The sequence below is a fragment of the Bos indicus genome, chromosome 15 (assembly GCF_029378745.1).
Source record: "Bos indicus isolate NIAB-ARS_2022 breed Sahiwal x Tharparkar chromosome 15, NIAB-ARS_B.indTharparkar_mat_pri_1.0, whole genome shotgun sequence".
NCBI classification, from domain to species: Eukaryota; Metazoa; Chordata; class Mammalia; order Artiodactyla; family Bovidae; genus Bos; species Bos indicus.
Genome location: NC_091774.1, coordinates 70,898,855 through 70,916,905, shown reverse-complemented (window position 1 = coordinate 70,916,905; position 18,051 = coordinate 70,898,855). Strand labels below are relative to the sequence as shown.

The 18,051-nt window shown below is 38.2% G+C and overlaps 1 protein-coding gene across 7 annotated transcripts in view; it reads left to right on the top strand.

The window, feature by feature from the left end:
* Positions 1-17,787, top strand: part of LRRC4C (leucine rich repeat containing 4C) — a 1,421,025-nt gene extending 1,403,238 nt beyond the window's left edge. For all 7 annotated transcript variants that reach the window (XM_070804074.1, XM_070804072.1, XM_070804071.1 and 4 more), the window contains one exon: positions 13,180-17,787. In XM_070804074.1, the coding sequence (XP_070660175.1) occupies positions 13,222-15,144 (1,923 nt within the window). In that variant the 5' untranslated portion in view covers positions 13,180-13,221 and the 3' untranslated portion in view covers positions 15,145-17,787. The remainder of the gene's footprint in view (positions 1-13,179) is intronic.
* The last annotated feature ends 264 nt before the right edge of the window (positions 17,788-18,051 follow it).

Here is an 18,051-nt window from a genome sequence, read left to right as displayed (position 1 = left end):
TCCATTAATATTCACTTAGTTATGTAAGTAGTTGATAATCTGCACCAACCAGTTTTTTCTTGAGCCCATTATTCTTCCTTCGTTCCTTTTCTTCTCTCCTTTCTTTCTCTCTGTTTCTCTCTCCATACACAGGTATTTAGTATATACCACGTGCCAGGAACTCAGATGTGTCTTTAGGATACAGTTTATTGCTGATAAGGATAGAGTTTTATTTTTTATCCTAATAAATTGTTTTTTAATCACCCATATACATGCTGATTTTTGATAATCGACTTCATCTCAAAGTTATTGTATTTATAAGCTTTTATGGGGCGGTAGGAAGACAATAAGTTATTAATGAGACTCCTCTTTACCATTTGTACTATGTTGTGTGCCATTTTTATTTTTTTGTTTTGTTTTACATATGGGTCTTATCACTAAACCTTGATAAAATTACTTAATAAACCTGGCTCCTGACTATGAATTTAAATGTGGACTACATTCCACAATGCAATTCAGCAGATATTTCCTGAGTGCCTAGACATCATCCAATCCCTGCCTTTAAGAAGCTTATGATTAACTAGATTGAATGCATTCCCAAACATTTGCATTCAAACACAGATTTGATAAATGTTGTAGTTTTGGCATCGCAGATCCTTAGGGAAAGGATGGATTAATGCTGTCCAGTAAAACCAAGGGAGATCTACTAGAAATGGTCACTGTAAATTATCTCTTGGATGCAATTTTGAAAGAAAAATCCAGGTAGGACTTCCCAGGACATGGGAAAAACAGGAGCAAGACTCCAAAGAAGAGAAGTAGGGAGTATATTTTTAGAATCAGAAACAGACTGTAGCCTAGACTGTACTATGGATAACAGTGGGGGAGGAGATGGGGAAACAGTATGGCTGAGCATCGTGGTGTCTTACATGTCACATTAAGGCAGCAGTTTTCAAGAGGTCACATTCCCCGCCCCCCAGGGGGCACTGGCAATATCTGGAGGCACTGCAGATTGTCACAACTGGGGGTGTTACTGGCATCTAGTGGGTAGAGGATGTAAGAGATTTAGTTTTAATTCTGTAAGCACTGGGAGACTATTGCTGGGTTATGTTTTCTTGGACAGTTATTTGCCAAGGTCCCTGTGTGTTCTTACACAAAGTGTGCAAAGCATTACTTTGAAAATCTCCCTGAAGAACAGTATGAAAAGACTAATGTTGGAGATAAGGAATAGCATGCATGAATCAATTGGTTAACCTTGAATCTGAGTAAAAAGAAAGAATGAATAGGAAAAGAGGAGAACTGAAGTTTTCCTGTGTGGAGAAGGCTCCAGACTTAAAAACTATTAGTGCACAAATGAATGCAGGCATTGTTACAGGCAGGCAACATTTCTGATCATTGGAATGGTCTGATTTCATTTTCTGAAGAGTGCAATATCAAGCAGTATATGACGCTTGAGGTTTTAAGCTTTTTTCCTTGGCTATGCATTTCACTAAACCAACACAGCCGACAACTATCATAAAAATGCAAACGCAGACCTGAACACCTCGAATCCCACCCTTTAATTCGAGGAACAGGGAGTCATCTATATTTCATTTCTTCATAAATAATCAAGCTCAGAATGTGAATATGATTCAAAGGATTCATAAACAGTCAAAAGCTTCGTACTAGGTACACTTTAGATCTCCTGCATCATGAGAGGCTAAAAAAACAGGGGAAAACAAATTAATTTTATTTTTAGCCTTGCGAAGTCTTTGGCTGTATTTCTAGGTCTGCTTTCCTAACATGAAATAGATTTGACTTTTTGTTGCTAAGGCAAAGTTGGAACTGTCACCGCCTACCCCGATACTTTGCCTAATCCATCTTTTTCTTTTTGATTGTGACAGAAGAATTAGATCTTTCTCACACAAGGATTTTCTAATTAATGCTTCAGATGTGTTCTAGAAGCAGGGGTGTAAAGATCCAGATACTCTTCCATCTTAAAGAAGATATGTAGATGATTTGACTTTCTGCTTATAAGAATTCTTGTTTTCTGCTCTAAGTGGTCTGCCCTAATGGAGGACCTGAAAGCTGAGTCAAACCTCCCTAGATCTGCAGTGCATCTGAGTACCATGAAGCAAATCAAGGAAAAGACTTCATTGCATCATCTAGTTGGAATTTTCAAGGCAATCATGCTATTTTAGGCACATACAGCAGAGGGCATTGTCTGGCCAAACTTAGAACTGCTATTGACAAGAATAGATGAAGAAATAGAGAAGGCTTTTCCTGCAAAATAAATAAACAAAGAGGGCAAGGAGACAGCGGAATGACCTTTATATTGCTTTGTTCTCTCCAGCTTTTCTTTGTAGGAAGACTTCTATGAAAATAACTAAAAACTGAACAAGGATCATTCCAGAAATTAATGAAATTTCTATTATGTGAGCGTGTTGTTGTTGTTTAGTCATTAAGTCGTGTCTGACCCCAAGGACTGTAGCCTGCCAGGCTCCTCCAGATTTCCCAGGCGAGTATACTGGAATGGGTTGCCATTTCTTCCTCCAAGAGATCTTCCTGATATAGGGATTGAATCTGCATCTCCTGCTTGGCAGGTGGATTCTTTACCACTGAGCCACCTGGGAAGCCCCACTGAGTGAGTTGGACTCTACAAGATGCTAAGGATCAATTAGTAAATATGACATTATTTCAGTCCTCAGTGAATGGATAGCCTTAACTATCTATACACTGTTTCTGTCTGCTTGAACACCTATGCATTCTTTCCTGCATTTAACAAATGTTTGATGAGTATTTTTTGGAAAAATATCATTATGGTAGATAAGATATTTCTCCAAGGAATTTAGCATTCTATTCAGATGAGGCAAGCAGTAAGAAAATAAACATTGAAGTGTATGAGGAAAGTATCAAATTAGAAGTACTCTGATGAAAATTAAAAATGGTAATCTGGGGACTATCCCTATGGTCCAGTGATTAAGACCCTATGCTTCCAGTGCAGGAGGCATGGGTTCAATCCCTAGTCAGAGAACTAATATTTCATGTGTCACACGGAGTGGGCAACACATTTTTTAATTATACAAATAAAAATGGTAATCTGACTGATGGTGATAGAAGATCTGCTTTAGGCTGAGTGATCAAGAAAGAATTTTCTGAGAAGATAAAATTTAAAGGGAATCTTGAACGACAAGGGATATCAATCATGCAGAAACCAAAGAGCAGCTGTTGCAGGCAGAGGGAAACTTAGTGCAAAAGTCCTGAGGGAGGAAAAGGCTTGGGACACTTGAGGAATGAAGGAAATTCAATATGGTTGAAGACACAGGGAAATGAGAGGAGTTAGAAGATAAGAGGATAGGCAAGTATCAGATAATCATATATTAGAGGCGAAAAAAATTTACATTTTGCTCCAAAAGGATGTGAAGCTAATAGGAGCATTTTCAACTGGAGCATGGCATGAGCATATTTATATTTTTAAACTTCAGTCTAAGTGCTGTGTGTGCATGCTCAGTCTCAGTCTTGTCAGAATCTTTGCGACCCCATGGGTTATAGCCTACCAGGCTCCTCTGTCCATGGGATATCCCAGGCAAGAATACTGGAGTGGGTTGCTATTTCCTACTCCACTAAATGCTGTATGAAGAATTAGCTGTGGTACAGCATTTGCAAAAGTAGAGAAACTTATAAGAGGGTATTTCAGTGGTCCAAGTTGGAAATGAAGAATATTTTATCTAGGAAGGGACAATGAGGAATGTACTTATATTTTAATAGTGGAGTAAATATTTTAATAAGTAGGGTTATGCTGAATGTAAATAAAGAAAAGGAACAGTCAAGGAAGATCCTTACATTTTTGCCTTGAGCATTTGGATGTATGGTAGTGGCATTTATGAAGGTATAAGGCAGGTTTGGGAATTTTCTTTCAGTAGATGCTATAGAATATAATTCATATAATCTTCTCAATGTCTATTAATGTTACCATCACTCCCACTTAGGAAGGTGCAGCTCAGAGAAAGCCGGTTTACCAAAGAATGATTAGTAATACTTGGCCAACCCTCTAACCCACCGGATTTCACTCTAAATCTGATTTTTGTCCCACTGGGTTTGCTAATATAGATTGGATGTCTATCTATATTTCAACATAATGTTGAAGTGCATTATATCATCAAAGAACAAAAGCTTAATGTATATTTAGTCATTCTCTGTATATAATTTACAGTGTGGACATGAACCACATTAGAGATTTTTAAAAAGTTTATCTTTCCTTATTTGTGCATCAGAGTTTCAAAGTGATAGTCTGCTGCCTCTATGTAACCTGATAGTTTTTAATGTGACTGCATACAGAAGCTAATTTTGCCTTCACTGGTATTTCATCCTCTACAGGATTTCATGCAGGACTGATTAATTTGAGGCTATACATGTTTCATAATGTATAGATATTGGATTGATATCTATATCAACAGGTAATCGGATTGAAGATCTGTTCCATTCAGTTCTAAAGTAATGCTAAGGATGTTGATATTGAACTCATTTGACTTTTCCATCAACTACTCTTCTCTCCAGTTTCTTTTATGCATAAGGGCAGAGCCTCCCTAAAATAATGTTCTCACCCTTTCCTGCTTAAGAGCCTGGAGTTTCTTTCTAAGTTTCATCATTGAAGCAAATCCAAACTCTCCTACCAGACATGTAATGCCCCTCAATTGGGCCAACTTAACAAGCTAAATGCTATTGTATAAGTCACCTGCTTTCATTAAGTCATTTCTCTTTTATTTCATGCTCCTACTCCCCTGGTTTTGTTACAGTTGCTGTTATTTAGTTGCTTAGTCCTGTCTGAGTCTTTTGCAACTATATGGACTGTGGCCTGCCAGGCTCCTTTCCATGGGATTTCCCAGGCAAGAATTCTGAAGTGGGTTGCCATTTCCTTCTCCAGGGGATCGTCCTAATTCAGGAATTTAATCCACATCTCCTGCATTGACAGATGGATTCTTTACCACTGAGCCACGTGGTAAGACCCTCTGCTTTTACAAGTCATCCATTATCACCTCTACCACATGCCTCAATACAAAATTATATCCCCTTAAGGACCTACATAAAATCTCAAACCCTCTTAAAACTTTCTCTGGTTATCTATGCCATCTGACAATGTTTTATGGAATTTGAATATTGACTACATTGATTTACATTAGTTCCTAGATACACATATGTGTGCTTTTTATTTTTGATAGGTATCTATGCTTTTATATTATAGCTCCAGTAAGTTTGTAAAGTTCTAAAAGGTATGGTCACCTTAGACTCTTTTCTATCCTTTTTTATACTCAACAGAACATAGCAACATATTGGCCACATCATTTATTATGTTTTTTCTTACTTAAAAAAAAAATATATAGTTCTCTCCATTCATTGCTTCTTCTTATCTAATGATGTTGTAATCTTGTCACCTCTAAACACATGTAGGTTTTTTGTTTTTTGTTTTTTACTGTAAATCGAGCAAGTCATCTAGAAAAGTGAAATGTAGACCCAGGTGGTTTTTCTTTCCTTGAATATAAAATTTTTTTAAGTCTCAACATTTTCTAGAAACATTGCAAGGTCAGTGTATATAGCCAAAGAGCCTCTTGTTGACTTGACAGGTTGAATACCTGAATTACAGCGATTTAAACCTTGTATCATTTCCATTACATTTGCCTTGAGGGTCAGCCCTGGGCATATTAACAAAAATTTTCTTTCCCTGAAAATATGCAGAACCATATATTCCTCCATGAGGGGTGGAAAGCTCAACAGATTTGCAAAATTGGGTTTCAAATGGGAAAAAGTTGAATTATATTAGGAAATATTTGTAAAATAAATTTGATTTGAAGGGATGAGCTACCTTTGATAATGGTGTTATTTAATTTGTTGTTTTCCCTTTTCCTGTGTATTATAGCACTCTTGAAAATTTAAAGAGCTATCTTGAGAAATGATTATAATAGAAAGCTTTCTTAGTAAGATGAAAATGAGCCTCACTTCCTTTCTTACAAGCAAATCATGTCGCCTCAGCTTACTTTGTTCTTTTTGATAGGTATCAGATATATAATGGTTTAAGCAATTAGATTTTTTTCTTTTGCCATTTCTTTGCTGTTGGTTTTGGAAGCAGGAGTAGTGAGAGATAAATAAAAGGAGAGGGAGAGAGGAGAACGAATATGAAAATATCAGGTAGGTTTGACTACATGTAACCAGAAAAATAATGAGCTGTTTATGATGTATGGAACTGATTATTACATATAATAATAAAATAGAGAGGAAAAACAGTTGCAGGATTTGTTAATGTAGCTGCTTGTCACAATATCAAGAATGCAAATTCTTTCCTCTTTCCATTTTTTTCTTGCTTAGCACAACAGCTTTGTCCTCAGGCTGCTTGCTTTTTTGGCCACAAATTGTCTGTAGCAGTTCTCAGTATCTTATATCCACAACAACATCCAGAAACAGAATAAAGAACTACTCCTTCCCCTGTCTTTCTTCTATTAGGGGGAGAAAAATAAAAATTCCCAGAATCCCCTCAGCTGACCTCTTTTTGCATCTTATTGGCCAAATGGTGTCACATGTTCAGAACCAATCAGTCTCTGGCAATAAGAATGGAACAATCAATGTTTGTTTAGACAAGAACTCAGCAAACAATACTCCAAAGTTTAGCCCACCACCATCTGTGTTTGTATGCTCTGTGAACTAAGACTATTTAGAAATTTTAAAATGGTTGAAAAAATATTAAGAATTAACCTTTATTAAAAAAAAAATAAAGAAAACTGTAAAAAAAAAAAAAAAAAAAGAATAGTTGAGACATTTGAATGTGCAGAGTTTAACTGGAAGATAGCCATGCACATTCATTGACTTTTTGACCAGAGCTATTTTCAAGCTTCAGTGGCAGAGCAGAGTGGTAGCAACTAGAGACCATATGGTCTGAAAACAAACTATTTACTATCTGGCCCTTCACAGAAAAAGTGTGCTTAGTCCTAACTTAAGCCAGATTCTATTAATACATCAAGGCTGGATAAACTTCTCCTAAAGAAGATAATATAATTCTGTTTTTTGTTTGTTTGTTTGTCTTTTAAGAAGAGACTGAATCTTTCTGAACAAAATTTTCTAAGGAAAGAGTATGGGAGTAGGATACTGGGTATACCACAAATTCAGAGAAGACAGAGAGATTGAAGTTCATGCATATTTCAAGTGAATAACCCACCTTTAGTTTCATAAAGCAGTTGATTCTGAAAATGTTACCAGCAAGAGTGGTTGGTAAGACAGACCTGAGTCTTTTTCCTTACTAAGACCCTACAGAAGTCCAGGAGAGTCTGAATGGAATGGTGATGATTAAGCCATAATTTATTGAGAATTAGAAGTTTAATTTTTAGGATTTTTCAATATGGGAACTTGATGAGGATCAAGTAAGAACCATAATACAAAGACCCAGGATTGGAGAAAACACCAACATGAGGCAAAAAATCCAAAGAATCTTAGAGCACAGTTAATGCTTTCTATGAAAGAGTTGAAGGATCTTTGGGCAAGTTTCGCTAAGGACCATGAAACTGTTTGCTTTAGCAGGAGAGTTTCAGAAGAGGATAGAGTTGCTAATAGAAACCATAGAAGAGCTAAGTCAAGTTGATGTTGATGGTAAGGTATGATCTGGAGGTCTCAGTGTCCATTCTGAGTATGGGGGTTAATGGTTTGGCTTCTCAATGCTTACAGAGGTCCATTGCATGTACATATGACAGTGAATGTGTGGTCTACTGAAATATGAGGACTGATTGGGGTTAACTAAATTTATCTTTCTCCCACCTCGCTTGAAAACTAGTTCCAATGTCTAGACAGTAGTCTATGCTGACTTAGCAATGATACTGTGCTAAATAAAGCATCCCCATCAGCTACTCTCCCTCCTGAGTCCCTTCTGTGTCTCTCAGTGCACTGAAGCATGGGTAAGCAAAGAAGAAAGGTGTCTTGACAAAGTCAGGATATCCTCTGGGACAAGGCTAAGAATATTATTAGTTTAATTCAAAACCCACACAGATCCATTTGTAAATAAATGCTGTGAGATGACATCGTAATGGATAGTGAGCACCTTTAAATTAATTTCCTTTTGATGTGATAAAAACATCTTCTGAAAGAGATGTTGAAACCTGGCTTTTGATGTAAAGTAACGTAATTTAGATTTTAAAATAGAAACCTTTTGTTGATAGTAGTTTATTCAATCCTGGGTGTGTACCAAACTTTATTTGCTACAGGTTATAAATTAGCTTTGAACCAGCTATAATTCATAAATCATTACCTATGACTGATTTACAGGCAATCTCATTAATTGCAATAGCAAAAAGGCCTTGAAGTAAGCAAGAAGTAGAAAATAAAACAACCCAGAGACTGAAAAAAGGGAGACACATATACTCTACAATTAAGAGCAATGCATTGTATTTGGATATGTTTTACTGATAGTGTGTTTCTGGTCATTCCAGTTCATCCTTACCACAACTTTGAATAATAGGTATTAGTGTTATTCCTATCTTATCTAAGAGGAAGAAGCTTACATCACTTTATTTTAATATGTATTAAATATTTATTCAGTATTACATATTACTTATTATGAGTCAGTAACTTTGTATATATTATATGACAGTACTAAAAAGAGCCTATTGATTAAGTAGCTCTGCTACTTTTACAGATGGGGAGAGTAAATTATAGACAGATGAAGTAACTTTCCCATTGATAGGGTTGTGGGTGTTCAAGCAGGCATATGAATTCATGAATTCATCATAAGCCTCTTCTCTTGCCCATTGGACATGGTTGTCTTTATTATTTCATATTTTAAAGGGATGTTGCTGCTGCTGCCAAGTCGCTACAGTTGTGTCTGACTCTGTGTGACCCCATAGACGGCAGCCCACCAGGCTCCTCCTCCCTGGGGTTCTCCAGGCAAGAATACTGGAATGGGTTGCCATTTCCTTCTCCAATGTATGAAAGTGAAAAGTGAAAGTGAAGTCGCTCAGTAGCAAATGGCAGAGTAAAGACTTACCTTTTTCACTTTGTGCTATTTCCAGTCCACCAGTTATTTTGACCTCTAGTGCCAGAGACCCTAGGACTCTAGGGAAAGTCATGGGCTTGGAGGTGGGAGGAGGGATAAAAAAGTAAGGCCCTAGGACCCCCATCCTAAAAGCATCAATCAGTTAGTATATTAGAGTTTAGGTGATATTCTTTTTCCTTTCCCTTCCTTCCTTCCCTTTCTCCCTCTCATTCTTTCTTTCAAATTCCCAATTACCTTCAGAAGTGTGTTTTGAGAAGAAGGGAACATATGAATGAAAAACTGAATCACAGGAATGACAGTTTTTCAATGGTTATGATTATTGGCAACTTAAATAGCATCCTATTTTAAATGGAAATCTACAAGGGTTTTCAAGGTTGTGTTTCAATTTACAATGAAAGGTACCTCCTAATCTAACTCAGAGTGAGAAGCCTACCAACCACACTGTTGTGATATGAGTAAATTCAGTGAGTTCTGGGACATAGGGTCTGTCTAGTTGCCTGGAATCTAACCCTGGGATGATGAAGGCAGAGGGGTAGTGGCTTGAGAGTAAACAGCATGTAAGAACTGATAAAGGAAGTGGTTGGGGTCCCTGGTTCAGAATGGTTGGTTTAAATATGGCAAGAATGCCAGTAGGTCTGCCTTTTACTATCTGTAGAATCTGGCTAGCCTTTGGATGGGCAGAACCCTGGTGGCTCAGTTGGTAAAGAATCTGCCTGCAATGCAGGAGAACTTGATTCAATCCCTAGGCCCACCCCTGGAGAAGGGAATGGCTACCCACTCTACTATTCTTGCCTGGAGAATTCCACAAAGAGAGAAACCTTGTGGGCCACAGTCCATGGGTCACAAAGACTTGGGAGACGACTGAGCAACTAACACTTTTTATTGGTTAGGCTGACTCTCCAGAATCAGCAAGGCCTTGATACCAAAACATCAGAAAATTCAGAAAATATGCATATACAAAGTGTTGGAATTAGATAGTAAATGTTTTGCACTTTTGTGTGTGTGTGTGTGTGTTTTCTCATTTCAATTTTTCTTTTGCTGTCTTTTTCTTTTATTTTTTTTTGTAGTTTTTTTTCAATTTTATTTTATTTTTAAAACTTTACAATATTGTATTAGTTTTGCCAAACATCAAAATGAATCTTCCACAGGTATACCCGTGCTCCCCATCCTGAACCCTCCTCCCTCCTCCCTCCCCATACCCTCCCTCTTGTGTCTACAGCACACTAGGTACTCTGTTGTCCAGAGGCTAAGAAGAGACATGGCCACTGTCCCTAAGGAGCTCACAGGCTAGTGCAGGAAACAGAACCAGGGACAAATGATCATAGTACTAGATGGTGTGAGAATTCAACTTAGAGCTGCAAGAACCTGGAGGGAATAAGCAAGTCCTGAAAGAAAGAGTAACAACTCACAACCTACTGCTCAAGTTTCTTTGCTGCCATAGGGAAGGAGACCAAAACAAGCTGCTAAAGCCAGAAAGCATCTGTGACTTTAAACCTCATGTTCATAAGACTCAGGTCCCTTTCTACAGTCTGTCAATGTGGGTGTATGTTTAAGAGTTGCTCATGACAGACATCTTTACTGAGTGAAGCATCTCCTATTTTTGGAAGAGTCTCTTCTCTGTCTTGTGTACTCTAAGTAAATGCATTTATTTACAAATGCTAATTTACACTGAGACTCTTACTACTGGTAGAAGGGTTATGTCCTAGGATACAGCCAAGTTCTCAAGACCTTGGATGGTATGCATAGAAGTGGCCAAGAAATTCCAAGTATCTCCGGCATTGACTTCTCTCCAAGTTTCATTTAGAGCAAGTGGAAGATTTTACTAATCTTTCTCCTTGCTGTGGGTTTCTTATAGAGCTTTTCTGTCTCCTATATTAAGGTAGCATTGCCATTCTTGAAAGCAAAGCTGCTGACAGCATTTCTTTGTATAAACAGAATATTGAATAGTCACTTGCAGGATAAACGGGAATGCTTGCATTGAGTCTTGATCTGATCTCATCCCAACTTCTTTCCCATTCTCTTTCCTGGACCTTCCAGTCTCCTGTAGGGGATTTTATGGTTGTTTGGTTGTGCTAGTACTTTCCTATTTCCTTGTCTTGGTTCAGGCTGGTCCCTCTGCTCTTCTTTCCTTTATCAACTTCTACAAAATCTAGATCAGATGACTCTCCTCTTTCAAAATCCCCTGACTTATTATACCATCACAGATTTAGTTGCTCTGACTTTAGTGCCCATGTGCCAATGTGGCTTGGTCTCATAGCAATGAACATATATTATTGTGTTTCATCACTTTGCCTATCTGTCTTACCTTCTGAATTATAATTCCCTCAGGGTGAGGGTTATATTCTTCACTTTTGTATGCTCAACACTTAGCAAAATGTCTAACTTTTTGCTAGTTAGACATTTTAAGGTCTAATAACAAAATGGTAGTAGTAGTAATAGAAATGTCTATTGAGTTCCTTCAGTATGGAAGGCATTATTCTAGCTCTTTATGATATTAATTTTTTTCTGACAATAACACTAAGGGTTATATAATAATATCATCCCTATTGTGCAAATGAGATTGAGCCGTGGAGAGGATAAGTCACCTGCCCAAGGTGACACATAGTAAATACTAAATTACTGTCTTAGTGCCTTTTTGAATTGGTTATGATAAGTCTCCACATTTTGTTTTTCTTCCCAAGTGATTCTTAGAAGAGGCACTCTTTATTGAGGAATTTGGGAAAAGTCATCACACAGGTACCCAATTCATGATCAGCCAGTTGAATTGGGGTGTATACTGGGTAACACAAGCTTTGGAATTCCTCTTTGTGCTGTAAGAGATGCAGAAAGTAAGTTGTTTTATTTCCCTTCTCAGAAATCAATACGAGTAGGGGCATAATACATATATAATCCGGTTATATTTAATACTATGATTTTTTTTCTGTACGTTTCATGAGATGTGATTTAATTGGTAGTACGTCTACCTATAGGTAGCAGTTGGCTCTGTTGTTGTGAGTTTTATATATGAAAATCTCTAGAAATGTACACATATTTGTGCGTGTCATTATTTCAGTGTATTTTCACAGGTACCATACATTAAGTTGCCAGTGTTTACAGCTGAGGTGACCCCCAAAGGAAAGGTATTTTAACAAAAATAATTGTGAAAAATATTTTGCTTTTGCCATCATTCTTGAAGAAACTTTTTTCATGGAATGTTTGAGATCGTATTCTCCTGGACCAGTGAGATGAATATCTAACCCTGATTCTCTACTCGTTAACCATGTGACTATATGCACGTTACTTCCCCTACAATTAAATGTCTTTTTCTTGAAAATGGAGGCTATAACAATTCCTTCCCCAGAGAAGTGAAGTAAGGAAAAGAAAGGATCAGGGCATGAAGCCTGTGCAGTTACAAAGGACTCCGTATTCAGAAGGGCCCATGCTTGACTTAATGTTCTATTATAACTGATTTGAAATTCTTCATAAAATTATTAAGACTTCTTTTGGATGTGGACCACTTTTAAAGTCTATTGTGTTCTGTTTTATGTTTTGTTTTTTTGGCCAAAAGGCACGTAGGATCTTAGTTTCCCAACCACGGACTGAACCCACACCCCCAGTATCGGAAGGCAAAGTCTTAACCACTGGCCTATCAGGGAAACCCTTGAAATTCTTAGTAATTTTTGATGAGACATCCCATGTTTGCATTTTGCCTTGAGCTCTGCAAGTTATGTAGCCATTCTTGGATTGTTCATGAAGTCTATAGCCTACGGCACATAGACTACTCCTTGATAAAATGTCAGCTATGAATAATTTTGCAAGGGCGTTTTTAGTTTATTGGTATAGTCCCCCAATTTTATTTTCTGAACTTTTCCAATCTGGTCTGGACATTGAACCTAATGATGGGGTACATTTCATGTGTCCTCATGCATTCAGATTACCCTTGGTTGATAAACACTAGTCAAACCCTCTACCTCATTCTTCCATTTCTCTGTGATTGCACAAATTATGGAATATGGGCTGTGGCTGGCTGATAACTCAGAGTGCGGAAACACTTCTTAATAAATATGAGCCCCATTGCTCAATACATGGCATTAGATTTATTGTTATCTTAGTTTGAGAAATGAAGGCTTGAGCTGATACACTGTCTCACTGACAATGACTCGAGAAAGACATTTGGAGGAGATCTAATACTCTTTTTTGCTCTTATTGCATTGCAGATTATTTGAACTCCAGAAGGACCAACACCAGATAAATTATGAATGTTGAACAAGATGACCTTACATCCACAGCAGATAATGATAGGTCCTAGGTTTAACAGGGCCTTATTTGACCCCCTGCTTGTGGTGCTGCTGGCTCTTCAACTTCTTGTGGTGGCTGGTCTGGTGCGGGCTCAAACCTGCCCTTCCGTCTGCTCCTGCAGCAACCAGTTCAGCAAGGTGATTTGCGTTCGGAAAAACCTACGTGATGTTCCAGATGGCATCTCCACCAACACCCGGCTGCTGAACCTCCATGAGAACCAAATCCAGATCATCAAAGTGAACAGCTTCAAACACTTGAGGCACCTGGAAATCCTACAGTTGAGTAGGAATCATATCAGAACAATTGAAATCGGAGCCTTCAATGGTCTGGCAAACCTCAACACGCTGGAACTCTTTGACAATCGTCTTACGACCATCCCGAATGGAGCTTTTGTATATTTGTCTAAACTGAAGGAGCTCTGGTTGCGAAACAACCCCATCGAAAGCATCCCTTCTTATGCTTTTAACAGAATCCCTTCTTTGCGCCGGCTAGACTTAGGGGAATTGAAAAGGCTTTCATACATCTCAGAAGGTGCCTTTGAAGGTCTGTCTAACTTGAGGTATTTGAACCTTGCCATGTGCAATCTCCGAGAAATCCCTAACCTCACGCCGCTCATAAAACTAGATGAGCTGGATCTTTCTGGGAATCATCTATCTGCCATCAGGCCTGGCTCTTTCCAGGGGTTGATGCACCTTCAGAAACTGTGGATGATACAGTCCCAGATTCAAGTGATTGAACGGAATGCCTTTGATAACCTTCAGTCACTGGTGGAGATCAACCTGGCACACAACAATCTGACATTACTGCCTCATGACCTCTTCACACCCTTGCATCATCTAGAGCGGATACACTTACATCACAACCCCTGGAACTGTAACTGTGACATCCTGTGGCTCAGCTGGTGGATAAAAGACATGGCCCCCTCCAATACAGCTTGCTGTGCCCGGTGTAACACCCCTCCCAATCTGAAAGGGAGGTACATTGGGGAGCTTGACCAGAATTATTTCACATGCTATGCTCCTGTCATTGTGGAGCCCCCAGCAGACCTCAATGTCACTGAAGGCATGGCAGCTGAGCTGAAATGTCGGGCCTCCACGTCCCTAACCTCCGTATCTTGGATTACTCCAAACGGAACAGTTATGACACATGGGGCATATAAAGTGCGGATAGCCGTGCTCAGTGATGGCACGTTAAACTTCACGAATGTAACCGTGCAAGATACAGGCATGTACACATGTATGGTGAGTAATTCTGTGGGAAATACCACCGCTTCAGCCACCCTGAATGTTACTGCAGCAACCACTACTCCCTTCTCTTACTTTTCAACTGTCACGGTAGAGACTATGGAACCTTCTCAGGATGAGGCACGGACCACAGATAACAATGTGGGTCCCACTCCAGTGATCGACTGGGAGACCACTAACGTGACCACCTCCCTCACGCCACAGAGCACAAGGTCAACAGAAAAGACATTCACCATCCCTGTGACTGATATAAACAGTGGGATCCCAGGAATTGATGAGGTCATGAAGACTACCAAAATCATCATTGGCTGTTTCGTGGCCATCACACTCATGGCTGCAGTGATGCTGGTCATTTTCTACAAGATGAGGAAGCAGCATCATCGGCAAAACCATCATGCCCCAACGAGGACTGTTGAAATTATTAATGTGGATGATGAGATTACAGGAGACACGCCCATGGAAAGCCACCTGCCCATGCCTGCGATTGAGCATGAGCACCTCAATCACTATAACTCTTACAAATCTCCTTTCAACCACACAACAACAGTTAACACAATAAATTCAATACACAGTTCAGTGCATGAACCGTTATTGATCCGGATGAACTCTAAAGACAATGTCCAAGAGACTCAAATCTAAAACACTGACAGTTACGGAAAACAAACAATCAAAATAAAAAAAAGACAGTTTATTAAAAATGACACAAATGACTGGGCTAAATCTACTGTTTCAAAAAAGTGTCTTTACAAAAAAAAAAAACAAAAAAGAAAAGATTTATTTATTAAAAATTCTATTGTGATCTAAAGCAGACAAAATTATGTGTATTCCTCAGAACCTGTTTTTGCTGCACTTATTTACTATTTCCCACATCTCATCCCTGCCTTCCCTATCGCCATATTTTTCATAGGAGATCTCAATTCCCTAAAGAACCAGTCTAGGAAATTTTGTAAGAATTCTGTTATACTTTGAGATTTTTATGGTGAATTCTAGTGGTGAGATCCAGTCTATTTGGTCTTTCTTTTATTTTTTCCTTCTCTCTCTCTCTTTCTTTTCTTTCCTCCCTCTCATGCCCTTATGAAGTAGTCCAATGGGGAATGCAGTATTAGAAATAGATTTTTAAGAGAGAACAAGGAAAAAATGCAAGATCTTATATTTTTCATGTAATGATCTGTTCTGTATTTATGAGGAGGACCATTCAATGGGAAAGAAAAAAAAAAGGAAGCAAGCAACAGATTAATTTACATATGAGCATCTATAAAACCCATGATCTTTTAAACAAATCTAGAATCCGATTTGTAGTTCAAAAACTAAAAATAAGATTATAAATAAAATATTGTCGGTTTTTCTGTACCTGGATACAACTCATTTGTAGTTTGGCTCAAATGTGAGAAACTTGAAGGTAACTAGACTTCCTGCTTTCTGAGAAAGGTAATATTACAGTAATCTTCAGTCACAGCACCAGTCTCTACAGGGTCCTGTTTCATTAGATGACGTGAGTTTCTGATCTATATTTAAGGATACTGTGGTCTTCTTTTCATTAGTGTCACCCTTTGTAGAATGCTCAGATTTTTAGATTTTTGTGAAGTAAATTCAATTCCACTTGAAAGAAAGTTTCAGTATAATTTATTCCCTGGCTCTTAAATAAAATTATTCTGTCTAGATGAAGTACAGTCACAGAATGCTAAATTATCCAAGTTGAAAAATCATTGTTGGTGCTGAGTGCCAACAAACTCAGTTCAATTCAACACTGTTAAAGACCTACTATGTGTTAAACACTGATGTTAGTGCTGTGGACACATTATTAGAAAGACCTGGTTTCTGCACTTGAATCAATCATGACCTATATGTCATATCATTAAAGAAACATCAGTTGATTACCAGGGGCCAGCTCTAATTTTCCTGTTAGGTGGCAGGTGGCAGGATCCTAGAGTTTTGAAATAATCAGATTACTGTTATGACCAAAACCTCCTCATGATTTTTTTTCCATTCTTCTGGAAGAGCTGATTCTGTTCTTCCAAATGCAGATTGTAGAGTGGTAAAGAAGTGTAAGTATGGATTTGATTTGCTACGGCCAATGGATGTTTACCAAGAGATAGCAATGCTAACACACTAGTAATTCATTAAAGGTACTTCAAGGAACTGGAGATATTTTTGGTATGAGAATATCTACTAGCTTGCAAGTTAAAAAGGAACTTTCTAGTTACTGTTACCTTAGCACTCTCCTGATATTTTAATATAGTATATGTCTGACTTTTGTCTTTATCTATGTGAAGCATAGTGAAAACAGTAGTGAAACAGTGTGTTAGTCGCTCGGTCATGTTGAACTCTTTGCAACCCCATGGACTGCAGCCTGCCAGGCTCCTCTGTCCATGGAATTCTCCAGGCAAGAATACTGGAGTGGGTAGCCAGTCCCTTCTCCAGGGGATCTTCCCAAATATACACCTCTCATTGCTGGCCCTTGAAATCTGCCATATCATTGGTGAGACAAGTGTTAAACTAGAGAAAACTAAGATAAGCTGGAGAAAATCTCAGCTCCTAATGAATGAGCAGCTTGGATACTCACACATAACTCTACAGGCTGGACATCACACCAGGGTTTTGTGATCTCCAGGTGTGAAAAACCAATTGTTACTAGCAAAATAGGTCAGAGAACTGGGAGGAAGAGATAGCAAACGAATGAGACCACACAAGGATCTCACCTCTATTTTTTGAGCACCAGTTCTTTAGTGGCTTTTTCTCCCTCATATCCTACCTTTCTTTGTTAGGAATACAATTCATATTAGCTTTACTGTGGAGAAGACTCAAGGGAAAACACATGTTGGCTGTCATTTGTCAAGTGATTCAGTATTGAATGTGCTTCATATTTCTAAGCTGCAGATCAGCTTGGAAACCAACCAAACAACTCACCAAGGAATATCAAGTGCTAATACAAAGAAGACTGGTATAAACCCAGAAGGAAAAGAATCTTGCCTTCTCTACTTGGTTTCTGATCTCTGTCTTTGCTGATTATAAACTTTCTTTCATTTGAGCTTTTAATTCTTAAGAAGTTAGTTCCAGCATACAATTCCTCTTGAGTAAACTTTGGGAGTTGGGGATGGACAGGGAGGCCTGGCGTGCTACAGTCCATGGGGTCACAAAGAGTTGGACATGACTGAGTGACTGGACTGAACTAAACTGTGAGGGGTGGCTAAGTAGTTAGATAAATTCTACTAGAATAAAAGGTGAATTTGCACTAAAAATTTAGGTAAGAAAGTCAAGAATACTTGAATACATATTAGAATTTTTTAAAAAATCTACATATATTGATGAAAGATTTGTTAAGCCACATTTGACTTTTCCAGTCAATTTAGAAATACTTTTGACAAAAGTTCCTCACTGTGGGTTTTAGGGATGAAGGGCATAGTGCTATAAACGTATTATTTAAAGGACACTAAAATGAATTCTATGATTTTATGAGTTTATGATTAGCAGTGCCTGTATTTGCTCTGCATCATGTACTAGTTTGGGGAGCTTCAACAAGGTAGCTGTATTAACCAGAGTTCATCA